The sequence below is a fragment of the Rhinolophus ferrumequinum genome, assembly GCF_004115265.2.
Source record: "Rhinolophus ferrumequinum isolate MPI-CBG mRhiFer1 chromosome 5 unlocalized genomic scaffold, mRhiFer1_v1.p scaffold_110_arrow_ctg1, whole genome shotgun sequence".
NCBI lineage: Eukaryota > Metazoa > Chordata > Mammalia > Chiroptera > Rhinolophidae > Rhinolophus > Rhinolophus ferrumequinum.
The window spans coordinates 110,599-122,393 of record NW_022680355.1 but is presented as its reverse complement, the minus strand read 5'-3'; the positions used below and the strand labels follow the sequence as shown (position 1 = coordinate 122,393).

General features: G+C 48.4%; 1 protein-coding gene across 1 annotated transcript; it reads left to right on the top strand.

Moving 5' to 3' along the window:
- Window positions 1–220: 220 nt before the first annotated feature.
- UCMA (upper zone of growth plate and cartilage matrix associated) lies at window positions 221–10,024 on the top strand. Its single transcript, XM_033100568.1, has 5 exons — window positions 221–392; window positions 691–756; window positions 858–953; window positions 4,878–4,976; window positions 9,560–10,024. Exons 1-5 carry the CDS (start codon window positions 335–337, stop codon window positions 9,655–9,657), a joined length of 417 nt encoding a protein of 138 aa, XP_032956459.1. The 5' UTR covers window positions 221–334; the 3' UTR covers window positions 9,658–10,024.
- Window positions 10,025–11,795: the final 1,771 nt, after the last annotated feature.

The following is an 11,795-nucleotide window of genomic DNA, read 5'->3' as shown; positions in this document are numbered from 1 at the left end:
ACCCTGAGGCTGGGCATTCCAACAGCAACTCCTTGGGTGCGGATCATGGAAAGGCCACTTCAGAACTGTCCTAGCCTGGGCCTTAACAACAGGCTCTGCTTCTGTGAGGCTTGCTAGGCGCCAAAAACATCTCTGGTGTTCCAGCAGGAGCAGCCAATGGAAGCCACAGCCGGGACCACTCCCACTGCCCCCCCCCACCTCCCAGTCGCATCCCAGCCTCCTGACTCTCTCCTCCCTCTCCTGGCCTGTCTGACACAGAAGTGAGGACCCAGCAGCCTCAGGAAACCCTCTATCTGCCCTGTGGCTCCCAGACGGAGCCTCAGCCTTTCCAAAGATGGCCTGGAGAGAGCTGCTCCTTGTCTCCTGTCTCTCGGCGGCCGTGCTCCTGTGCAGTGAGTATGGGGAGGCTCCAGGATGGCCTGGTGTTAGGTAAGGCCATGCAGGTAGCCCAGGGAGAAAGGGGGATGCTTATCTGTAAGACAGGTGTCCTGGGTATGTGTGTGTAACATAAAACAACACAGAGAAAACAGCTTTCCTGGGGACAGCGACTCTGGGCTGCTGTATGTGGGATTCAGGAGCTGACACCAGCCCTGCCAGGTCACAGAGCCTGGGAAGGACTGTCCTGGACTGGCTGGGAGTACGGGTCCCCTTGGGGTGCTTCAGACCTCACTCTGTGCTCTCCTCCCACAGTGCTGCGGGAAGGGACCAGTGCATCCGTGGGCACCAGGCAGGTGGCCGGACAAGAGGCCCAGGAAGGTGAGTGCAGGGACTAGCCAGGGGTGCAGGCTGGGTGGCCGGCTCCTGTGGTCGCCTTGGGGAGCCTGCTGTTTGTGTCACTGGCCTCTCTTGGGTTGTAGGCGTGGAACAGAAGATCTTCATGCAGGAATCAGATGCCTCGAATTTCCTCAAGAAGCGCAGCAAGAGGTCCCCCAAATCCCAAGAGGAGGTGAACGGTAAGGACGCTGCTGCTCCCTCTGGTTCCTTTTCTGCCCAGCAGCTGGACCGCAGGGACTGCAAGGGCCCAACAGCTCACCCTAGGCCCTTCGGGATCACAGCGACTGCAGCTGCGATTGAGAATCTCCACATTTCCTCGATCGCAGGTCACATCTTTGACTACGCTGTCAGAATAAGGAACAAAAAGGGACGGTGCCACATGCACTTAACACTGATGAGCTACATCCTGGTTTCAGAAAGTTAAAACCATAAAGGGGGAAATCTACAACCTAGTCGAGAGGGGCACCATACCTCAGTGGATGCTTTTTTGGGGTACTGCACAGTGAATCCTCAGATGCAAGAGCAATAGCGCTGCAAATAGGGAGAGGGCATGTGGGACTTGGAGCTGGGATTGTGGGTTTGGTGACAGCTTTGCTGCTAAGTGGCCTTGGCCACTTCCTCTCTCTAGGCCCAAGTTTCCTTATTTACAAGCCCCTGAAAGTGTGGTGTTCAGCCAGCAGTGGTTTTTTTAAAGTTTTCATTTGCAATGCCTTCGGGAGGCTTTTAAATTCGGAAGCATATCTTCTTCTTGGCCTGAAGTAGGCCCTGGTGTCCCCTGCCTAGCAGGGACCCTCATTTCCATGACCTGCCGACCCTGGGAGGCAGTTGAGTTTTCTGCCCTTGAACTAGATTCTTCCCAGGACTCTGAGCACTGACTGTCTTTGAGTCTACGGCTTGATTCATTACTTGTGCGTGGGTCTCAATAAACTCTTTGTGTCGCTCAGCACACTCGGCAAGGTAACTTGCTCAGTAAAAATAACAAGACTGTTTACAAATGATGGGGAAGAAGAGAGGAAAAAAATGCTGGGAGATACAATCCCCCCTCCTTTTAAAATTGGATACATATTAATAACACTGGGGAAATCTCCAGGTCTCACACAACGTGGGATTTAAAAGTTAGCAAATGTCAAGAAACACTGAAAACACTGATGGAGGTTGGGCAGTTCTTGATAGAAATCACAGAAGCAACCTCCTGGCAGACTTCCAGTGGGGAACAGTTGTAAATTTAGGAGAGGCAAATAGTTTCCATCCTTGGACGCTGAGCAGAACAATGAGACGCAGGACGAAGCCAAAGGTCCCTCACCTCAAACAGAAGCTCAGTGTGTCGGTAGTGGGGGTGGGGGCGAGGTGCAGGCAGTTCAGGACAGCATGGCGAGTATCTAGGATGCACCTGAGTTCATCTGCTGTCACCTGGTCACTCCTGTGGACGGGCAGGAGAACAGTGCCCAATTATGTCTCGGGTTGGATAAAAGGCAAGTGACACTTTGATAAACTTGAATTTGGAACCAGGAAACAGGCATCTGGTATCTCCAAGCTTCTGGGTAAAGATGCAGGTCATTTTAGGTGAAAGGAGGCAGTAATCTGATGAAATGCATGTTCCTGAGAAGGGATGGACACGATGCATCGTGTTAAGAACAGCATCTTGTCCCAGGAATTAAATTGTTCTTCCTCATTGCTGAGTTAAAGGTCCAATTTGTGGCACCTCCGAAAGGGCAGTTTGGCCAGACTGTCGCTTTTCTGGAGTACACAGAGATGGAAAATGCTTCTTTAGGAATTGGTGGTGGCTCAAGCACCTGCTTTCTGGGGTCTAAGCCCCCTGTCCCTCCACAGCAGCTTTCTGGTGTCTGGGAGCACCATGGAGGCTTATGGTGGGTCATAAGGGAGATACCGCCACGCAAGCTGTGTTGTATCCAGTAGTGGAATGTGGGCGCCTGGGGCTCTGGCTCCAGTCCCAGTTCTGCCCTGATCCTATGACCTCGATTAGGTCACTGCTCCTCTCTGAGCCTGAATCCCCTCCTCAGAAAGGTGTGGATGTGGGGCAAAGGGTGAGGCATGGGGAAGGACTGGAGTACCAATCCCTTCCGCCAGACTAAAGGTTCCTGCAACTCGGTAGGTAAAGGCACAGGTGTGGGAAAAGCATGGGATTTACCTAAAGAAACTGCACTGAGACATGTTGGTTTTTCATCAGAGTTAAATAATAAAAGCATAATGTAAACAACTAGCATTTAATTAATTTACTTATTCTTGAAAGATTTCAAGAAGGATTTGAGATGGTTTACAGTACTACTGTTTCGCAAAGTGATACTACTTGTCTCTCCCAACACCTCTGCAATGTTGGGTGGGGCAGGAAACCAATGGCTTTCCTCAGTTTCTCTGCTTCCATCACCAACCCCCCACTTCCTCTGGCACATGCAAGCTGGTGGGGGCAGCAGCGCCTCAGTCTCTCCACTATGAGGTGAGGGGAGTCACACCTCACTTCATGGGAGGGATGAGGTGCTCTGAGAGACCAGTTCCTCCTGCACCAGACACGGCCTCCCGGTTGTCATGGATTTTTCCAGCAGAAACCCAGTTAAACGAAGTATCTTGAAACTCAGAGAACTTTAAATAATTTCCACTGGACAAACAGAGCTCACACACCACAGGGATCAATGTGAAGATTTAAGGGCAGAAATGGATGAATTTGGTAACTACCTTACTTTACATCTAAAAATCTAAAATCTAGAGTTTTTTTTCTGGGCTACATTAGAGCAGGTGAGGAGCAGCTGCACCTGCTGGTGAGGTGCGATGTGGTAGTTTAGGTGGGGCTTCCCTCTGGGGCTCAAGTACCAGTTCCCTTTGGTACTGTTGGCGGGCTTCACTGTTCAACTGCCAAGGAATGGTCACCATATGTATGTGTTCTCAGCGAGTTTTGTTTTCACTGGGTGCACCTCCTGTTTCATAATGTGGAACTAGGATTCCTCATAAGAAGGTTTACAGCGAACTTTGCTGGAATGCACTACCTTACAAAATAAGGGATACCTGCGGTTGGTATTTCCACCAGGAAGTTTGCCTGATATCCTGTAGTAGTTATCTACTGCTGTGTAACAAATAATCCCCAAATTTAGCAGCTTAAACAAATTACGCCCAAATTCAGCAGCTTGAAATAATGAATGTTGTTGTCTCACAGTTGCTGGGGTCAGCAAGGCTAAAGCTCAGGGTCCATTAACAGCCGAGGCTACAGGCATCGCATAGCCTGACTGCGAGAAGATTCGTTTTCAGGCTCATTCACATGGCTGTTGGTAAGCTTCAGGTCCTGCTGACTATTAGCGAGGGATATCAGTTCCTTGCCATGAGTGGGTCTCTCCATAAGTCAGCTTACAATACGGCAGGTGGCTTCTCTCAGAGGGAGAGAGATAGATAGATATGTGCAGGGGTTGGGGGAGAAGAGCCCCAAACGGAAGCCACAACCTCACCTGTAACCTATCTGGGAAGTCATATCCCGTCACATTTGTCATATTCTGTTCATGAGCAACGAGTGACTAGGCCAAACCCACAGGAGGGGAGGGAATTAACCAAGGGCATGCATATCAGGGATCATCTTAGACCCCTACCACAGGCCATCGCGGTGCCCTGCATAGATTTCTGTCATAGCTGCCATAATGTCTTTTAGTAGAGGGACAGAATCTCTTTTACTTGCTGCTGTCATCCCAGTGCCTAGCATACATTATGGCTGTGATAGGCGCTCAAAGGTGTGGCATGGACCCGGAGGTATTAATTAACGTGAAATGAACTTGAATTACTTCCTCGTAGAATTCATTTCTGATCATCAGACTTCTAGTTTCTAAGTGGCCTAGTATCCTAGGCGTCACTGTTAATTTTTAGGAGTCGTCTTTTGGAGTCTCAGTCTTCTCCTTTGCAAGATGGGAAGATCTCCTACCTGGGTCCTTCAAGTTTGAAAGTCTATGTGAGGAATAAACTATTTCAGTGAAGCCTGCATCCTTACCCCTCACAAACAACCTTCCCAATCAGATTAAGTTTCTTAGGCAAAAATCATCAGTGTTCCCCTAAATGTGTGCAGCTGCCTCTATTCCTGGGGGCAACTCTCATCTCTTCCCCTTCCCCAGCGGAGAACAGGCAGAAGCTGTGGGTTGATGAGCTGCGGAAAGAATATCACGAGGAACAACGGAACGAGTATGAGAACTTCGTGGAAGAGCAAAATGACGGTAAGAGCTCTTCAGCCACCATCTTTGGGGAAGTGGGGCTTGGTGGGAAAATCACGACTTGCCGGTTTCTTCTCCCTAAATTTTAATTAGAGGAAGAGAAGCTTTACTTTCATGTCTACAGGAGTCTTGAAAAGAAAGGGAAAAGTCATAAAATGGCCATAGAACTTGAAAAGGGACAGAAGAGAACGGCACCCCCTCAGTTACCATGGGCTCAAGGACTGGGGATAGGGGAATTTGGGGCTCACTGTATTTTCTCCTCCTACTTGGGAATCACTGTGGTGGCCTGTGTTCTCTTAGCGCCTACACAAGTGGCTTAGCTCTGGTAGAGTTGGGCTGGGAGGATTTCAAAGTGACTTCCAAGTGCCTTGGATTTCTATCAAGGTAATGGCTCTAGAAACTACTCATCGTGGCAAACCAAGGCCTTTGTACACCTGTTCTCTAGAATCAGCATCTTATCTGACTGGTGGAAGCAAAGCAGGAGAACTCAGGAAGCACTGGTCACCGGTGCCCTGCCTTGTATCTTCCCCACCTCCAATACCAACATTTACAGCTGATGTGAAGGCTCCAACTCACCCACAGTAGCGGGCACTTGCAGTTTCTACGTGTTTTGCTTGTGCCCTCACCCAGCTGCTGTTACTGCCTTCCTTGCTAAGCCATCACTGTTGCCTCAGTGTGTCACCAGGCATTCAGCACATCTCGTCCCTGCCCTCAGCCCTTGGGCAGACAGGGCTCCTGCCTCCCTCAGGAAACGCTGATTTCGTCAAGGCCTCGGTGGAGGCAGCTGGGTGTGGGTGTGGCTGTGGGGTAAAGGGAGGCTCCACCTGAACCACAGCCTCCCACGGGGTTGAATTTGACTTTGGACTTAAGTGACCTCACATGTCACCCACAGCAAAAATCTGTAGGTACATTTAATAGGGATCAGAGAAGCAGGTGTGTGTGTGTGTGTGTGTGTGTGTGTTCCCTTCTTTTCTGGTCTTTCTTCAAACTTCAAGACTGACATGCTCCTGAGCAAGCCCCTTACGTACATGACCTTGGACAGAAGGCCCCAGTTTAGTGACCTTTGTTAGAGAAGTCAGTGATTTCAACTCTGAAGCTGTCACCTTCTGGCTTGTTTGCCCTGCTGTATTTGGGAGGTTACACACTCTTAGGGGCTGTCTTAGTGAAAGGATACGATCACCAGGTGCCCGAGGGCTGCAAGCCATGCCCATTGCCCTGCAGACAGGTGTTGGGCTTGGATCCTGGCAAACCACTTTCCTGGGAACATTCTTCAAACAACTCAGGCTCTTGTAAATCAGAGGCAAATACTTCTGCTGGAGATTTGTTTACCAGCTTGGGGAGAGGCATTTAAAAAATGAAAATGTGGCCTCCAAAATTCCTTCGGCATTTTTTTTTTAAAACTCATAGTATTAACAACAGCCTTTCATTTTGTCTTTTCAAATGTTTCAAGTCCAAATGTCTAGCATCTGGGTGGAAAACATTCCCCATTTTTCATGGTGAATCAGGACAAGGGCTAGGCACCTCAGAGATGGCAGGTCCTCCACCAAAGCCAGAGGAGACTGAGAGAGGGGACCTCAGGCCTCGCCCATGAAGATGAAGATGCTGCAGGGCCGGGCAACAGGCCTTCGGAGGCTGCAGGGACGGCAGCTGCTGGCATTGATGAGCACTTGCTCCAGCAGGCTGTGGACTGAACCACCTAATCCGTAAGACCAGCCTCTGAGGTCTCACAATTTCCACTGCACAGTTTCAAAAATAGCCTTAGAAAGGATACGTGAATACCCAAGGTGACATAGCTAGTAAGGGATCTTCGGATCCTAAGCCAGCAAAGCTCATGTTCTTGTAAATGGATGATCAAATGCGTAGAGGTCCTGCAGATGTTCGGTGCAGAAACAGACCCATCAGGAGGGAATGACGAAGGGAATGACTGTAAAGCAGAGGGGGCCCACAGGGAGCCTCCCCAGAGTTTGAAGGAGGCAGAGGTGGAGCAGGCCCAGATGGCCTGAGGGTAAATGTTGATAAAGGAAAAACATTTCAATGTTCTCCTCTTCCCGTGACTCTGCCCCAGAACACTGGCTGCTGCTTGGTGCCCAGGCTGCCGGAAACCTACCTCCACCCAGGGGCGGCGCTCAGAGCCCCACTCTCCCCCATCAGGACTCTGGTTTCAGTTAGCTATCTTGATCTCACAAGGTCACCTACTCTCTGAATAACTGAGAACACTTGGATGTTTATCCTCTCCCTAAAATTATTGCTTCATACAAGCAAATGCTGAGGGATTACCATGGGTAACCAGAAGGACTTGGATTTCCAATGGAGGGATTTTAGGCAGGTGGTCTGGAGAGAGATTTCAGGACAAGGTTCCTAAAGGCCTTAAAATCCCACCCCAAAGGGCTCTGTATCTAACCACCCAGGACCCCGGTCCTGGCCTGGGTAGGGGGCTGGGAAGGGTTAGAACCTCACTGGGCTCTGCCATGGCTCCTGGATGCAACTCTACTCAAAACCACCAGCTTCACATGGCAAAAATAACTGACTTGTGCCCCCGAAAGCTCCAGGATAAGCAGCCTGCCGAGCTTCCACTTCTAAGGCCTACGTGGTAGCATATGTTGGCTTCCACTTTCAAAGCCGGAAGCCTGGGTCAAGCTTTCAGAGGCTGGCTGCGTGACAGAGGCTGGCTGGTCACAAGTGGTGCCCTACACCAAAGCCACACTGTCAGGGCCTCTGGTCTTCACCGGGGAGGCCTTCCCTTTTATCTAGTGAAAAGGTCTAAGAAGAGTCTGGCATGGCCTGGGGGGAAGAATCAACTCCTGTGTCACAATCATGCTCTCAAGATGGGCAAAAAGTAGCTGGTCTGAGAAACATATGAACGGTGGACACCTAACACCCAAAGATCCAGCCTAAGACTCACTCTGAGCTCCAGGCTGTCCCTGGGGTACCAAGTCCCGGTAGGGATTTTCAGCACCAAGGTTAGCACCGACTCTCAGCTCACACAGGAAGGGGCCACTCCCAGCAGCCATAGCGCCTAAACACCCAGTGGTAACCAGAGGCCCTTCCTGCTGGGGGCGTCCGGCTCTCACAGGACTCCCTTTTCCTCCACACTCTGAAGCCACAAGGCCATTCTGTTAGCCCAGTGCCATAGAGGATGCATTTCCCCAGCACTAAAACTTGGGTTCACAGGCTTTTTCCTAGCATTTTTCAGATACTGTAAAAAAAAATTATGGCAAAATATATATAACACAAATTTGCCATCTTAGCTAATGTTAAGCGTACAATTGAGTGGCATTTAGTACAGGCACAATGTTGTGTAACCGTCACCACTATTTCCCAAACCCTTTCATCACCTCAAACAGAAACTCTGTACCCATTAGGCAATAACTCTCCATTCTCCAGCCCCTGGTAACCTCTCATGTGTTTTGTCTCTATGAATTTGCCTGTCCTGGGTATGTCATAGACGGGGAATCACGCAATATTTGTCGTTTTGCGTCTGGCGTATTTCACTTAGCACGTTTCAAAGTTCATTCACGTTGTAGCACACATCAGGTAACCCCTTTTTATTGCTGAATAATACATATACATACACACACACACGTGTGTGTGTGTATGTATATATATATATATGTGTACATATAGTTCACATTTTATTTTTTTATTCATTTGGTCCTGTCTTCAGTCCTTTTAGGTATATACCTAAGAATGGAATTGTTGGCTTATATGGGAATTCTGCTTAGCTTTTTGAGGAGCCACATGGATGCTTTTTAAATATTTAAGGCCTTGTGGTATCTGCTCGAGATTGGATGGTACCTAGCAACACCAGGCTGTCTTGAAGTGGCATTAGGACCCTAATTCTACAATTGCACAAAGGTGTTCTTCAGACACATGTCTTATGACAGTAAAATCAGGACTTTCTTACTCATTGAAAATTCCCTTCTGATCTTTTTAGCCTTTTGCTATGGAAAATTTCAAATACATGTAAAAATATACAGGATAATGAACCTCCATATGCCCAGAATCAGCAATTATCAAGATTTCTCCAGAGTTGCTTCAACCATTCCTTTTTCCAGTTAGTGTCAAAAACATTATTTTTAAAGCTTAGAAAACACAGAAAAGGATAAGAGGAAAAATTACTCATAATCCCATCATTCAAAGTTGATCATTATTTCCTTCCATGATGTTTTCAACGGTATGGCATGTAGCCTCTGTGTATTATTTCTATTTTATTACTTTTGTATTTTGTTTCTTAGTAATAAATAACTTTGAGCCAATGTCTGCACCAGGCCCTTCCCCCTTTGCTGGTTGTATAGGGGAAGCACTGAATGGGAATGCCGGACCCTGGTCTCGGCTCTCTTGGCAACCAGGTCTGTGACTGTCACCTGTCTGGGCCTGATCCTTAAAGTGCAGCCTTTGGACTCGGGGTTCGCAGGCCCTACCAGCTCTGACATCTGATGTCTGTCGACAACGCACACAGGTACATGCAGCTGGTTCATGCCAACACGGCGCCGGCTGTTTTGAGCTGACAGCTGCCAAAAGAGCTCGTGGCTCTCCTGAGATCAGAGTCCTCTCCATCCTAACATGACCTCATCTCTCCTCCCCAGAACAGGAAGAGAGAAGCCGGGAAGCTATTGAGCAATGGCGCGAGTGGCATTATGACGGCCTGTACCCACCGTATCTCTATAACCGTCACCACATCTGACCTCTTCGTGATAAACCCAGAAGACGGAGTTGGAAACACACGGCGTACCCACCCCAGGTGTTCCAGTAACTCTCTCCCACAAACACAGGCCCCTTCAAAGCGTCTCAACTTGGGGCCTGCTGTGGGAAACACACAGGCCTTTTGTTCTGACAGGTTAACATGCCCTGGCGTTAGCTTCTTTGCAGATGAATTCTGAGGTAAGCAAATGCCTGTGGGGCTGCCTAACACCAAACCTACAGTGGTTTCCCCTTGCTTAGCCATTGTTCGCAATGTTAAGATTCCCATCCCACGGAACATGAAAAGAATCACAGCGAAAAGATTACATGTTTGCTTATAGCTTACAAATAAAAATGCTGAGTCAACCTTGTGAATTATCTTTTCAAATATGAAACTGAGCAGGGGTCAACTTGTCTCCCCTGAGGGAAAAAGTTACTCTCACTGACTTGTGCATTTGAAAGCTTGAACTCAGGACTACTGCTCACCATTTCCTCAGTAGTCTCGTGAACACGAGAACAATGCTAATACAATTGTTCTGGTAAAACCATTCTCTGAGGCGGTTACCGAACCCAGGTGCTTCTCTGAAAAGAGTCTTAAGGTTCAACTGTGGTTTTTAACTGCACTGATCAGGAGCCAGGGTTACAGCAAGGCCAGTTGTAACCCAAACTAGAAAACAGATGAAATTAAGTTTTGGTGTCATCTCCTTTTTCTTCACAGCACCTGTATTAGTTTGCTAGGGCTGCCATAACAAAGTACCACAAACTGGGTGGCTTAAAACAATAAAAATGTATTCTCCCACAGTTCTGGAGGCTGGAAGCCTGAAATTATGGTGTTTGCAGAGCCACACCCCTCCAAAGCCTCTAGAGGAGGATCCTTCCTCCCCTCTTCCAGCTTCTAGGAGCCCCAGGCATTCCTTGGCTGGTGGCAGCAGCATTCCAACCTCTGCCCCATTGGCACACGGCCTCTGCTCTCCTCAAGTCTTCACATCATCTTCCCTCTGTCTGTGTCTCTTCATCTCTTTTTATAAGGGCACCAGTCGTACTTAATTAAGTACCCTACTAACCTCACCTTAACCCGATTACGTCTGCAAAGACCCTATTTCCAAATCAGGTCACATTCACAGGTACTGGGACTTAGGACTTCAACATATCTTTTTTTGGGGGGGGGAGGGGCACAACTTAACCCATAGCAGTGCCCCTTTCTCCTCTCCTTACTACTCTGCCTTCCTGCCCCAGACTCGGCATCTCTCCTGCTTCCATCCTTGCTCTCAACTGCCTTCTGGAATTCCACACTAAGAATACAGAAGACTAAGAACAACTTAAGCAGGCACTGCTTAAGTGCCTGTGGGGTCACAGCACTCAGGATAGAGAGGACTCTAGATGAAGAATAAGCATCCACTGTTGGCCATCTTCCGGTCCCCACCCCTGGCCCTTCCCCCATGACTAGGGTCCCTGGCTAGCCAGTCCAGCCTGCTTTTGAGGCTGGGCTTCCAAAGCAGAACAGGGCAACTTTCCTTTGAGGAAACGCTGCTCCACTGTAAAATACCCCAGCAGAGGTGAGGCTATTTATTATATCAGGACAGTTTGCAATGAATGTGTATATTTTAAAATAATGTTTACGAAGTAACAAAATCTTTAAAAAACATGCTAGTGATAAAGTGATTATGCATTTTCCAAATGACCTCATATATATATAGTCTAGTCAGCATTGCGTTTTCTCACACCAGGCAGGCGTTGAACAGGCCTTGGGAAGTTAAGAGACCCCATCAACTGTTACCACAGCACATAGAACAGAGGAGCCATTCTCCTCTCCGCAGTCCTGTATTCATAATCTGTTGACTCGGGCTTGGGGCACAAGTCCTGTCACAACAAGGGAAAGCAGTGCCCAGTTTTCCAGTGACATGACGCGCTTGTGTTCAATGTGACTGAAGTGACAGGATTCGAAGCTGAGAATCCACAATACTTTGATTATGCTCTTTTGGGGATCACTAAGTTATGTGCTCTAAAGTTATGTGACCAACACATATCTTAGATATCTGTGGGTGTCCAAACTGGATCAAACAAGAATGCTCCCAAAGGAAACCAGGAGAGTAATGAAGTTTCCTCAGGCTTGGAAAAACGTGCACAAAATATTCCACTGAA

Excerpts from the sequence above, each read along its gene's own strand:
- UCMA (XM_033100568.1), top strand. The coding sequence starts at position 335 with ATGGCCTGGAGAGAGCTGCTCCTTGTCTCCTGTCTCTCGGCGGCCGTG. Across the intron at positions 757-857 it reads CGGACAAGAGGCCCAGGAAG|GCGTGGAACAGAAGATCTTC; the intron begins GTGAGTGCAGGG and ends CTTGGGTTGTAG. Across the intron at positions 4,977-9,559 it reads CGTGGAAGAGCAAAATGACG|AACAGGAAGAGAGAAGCCGG; the intron begins GTAAGAGCTCTT and ends TCTCCTCCCCAG.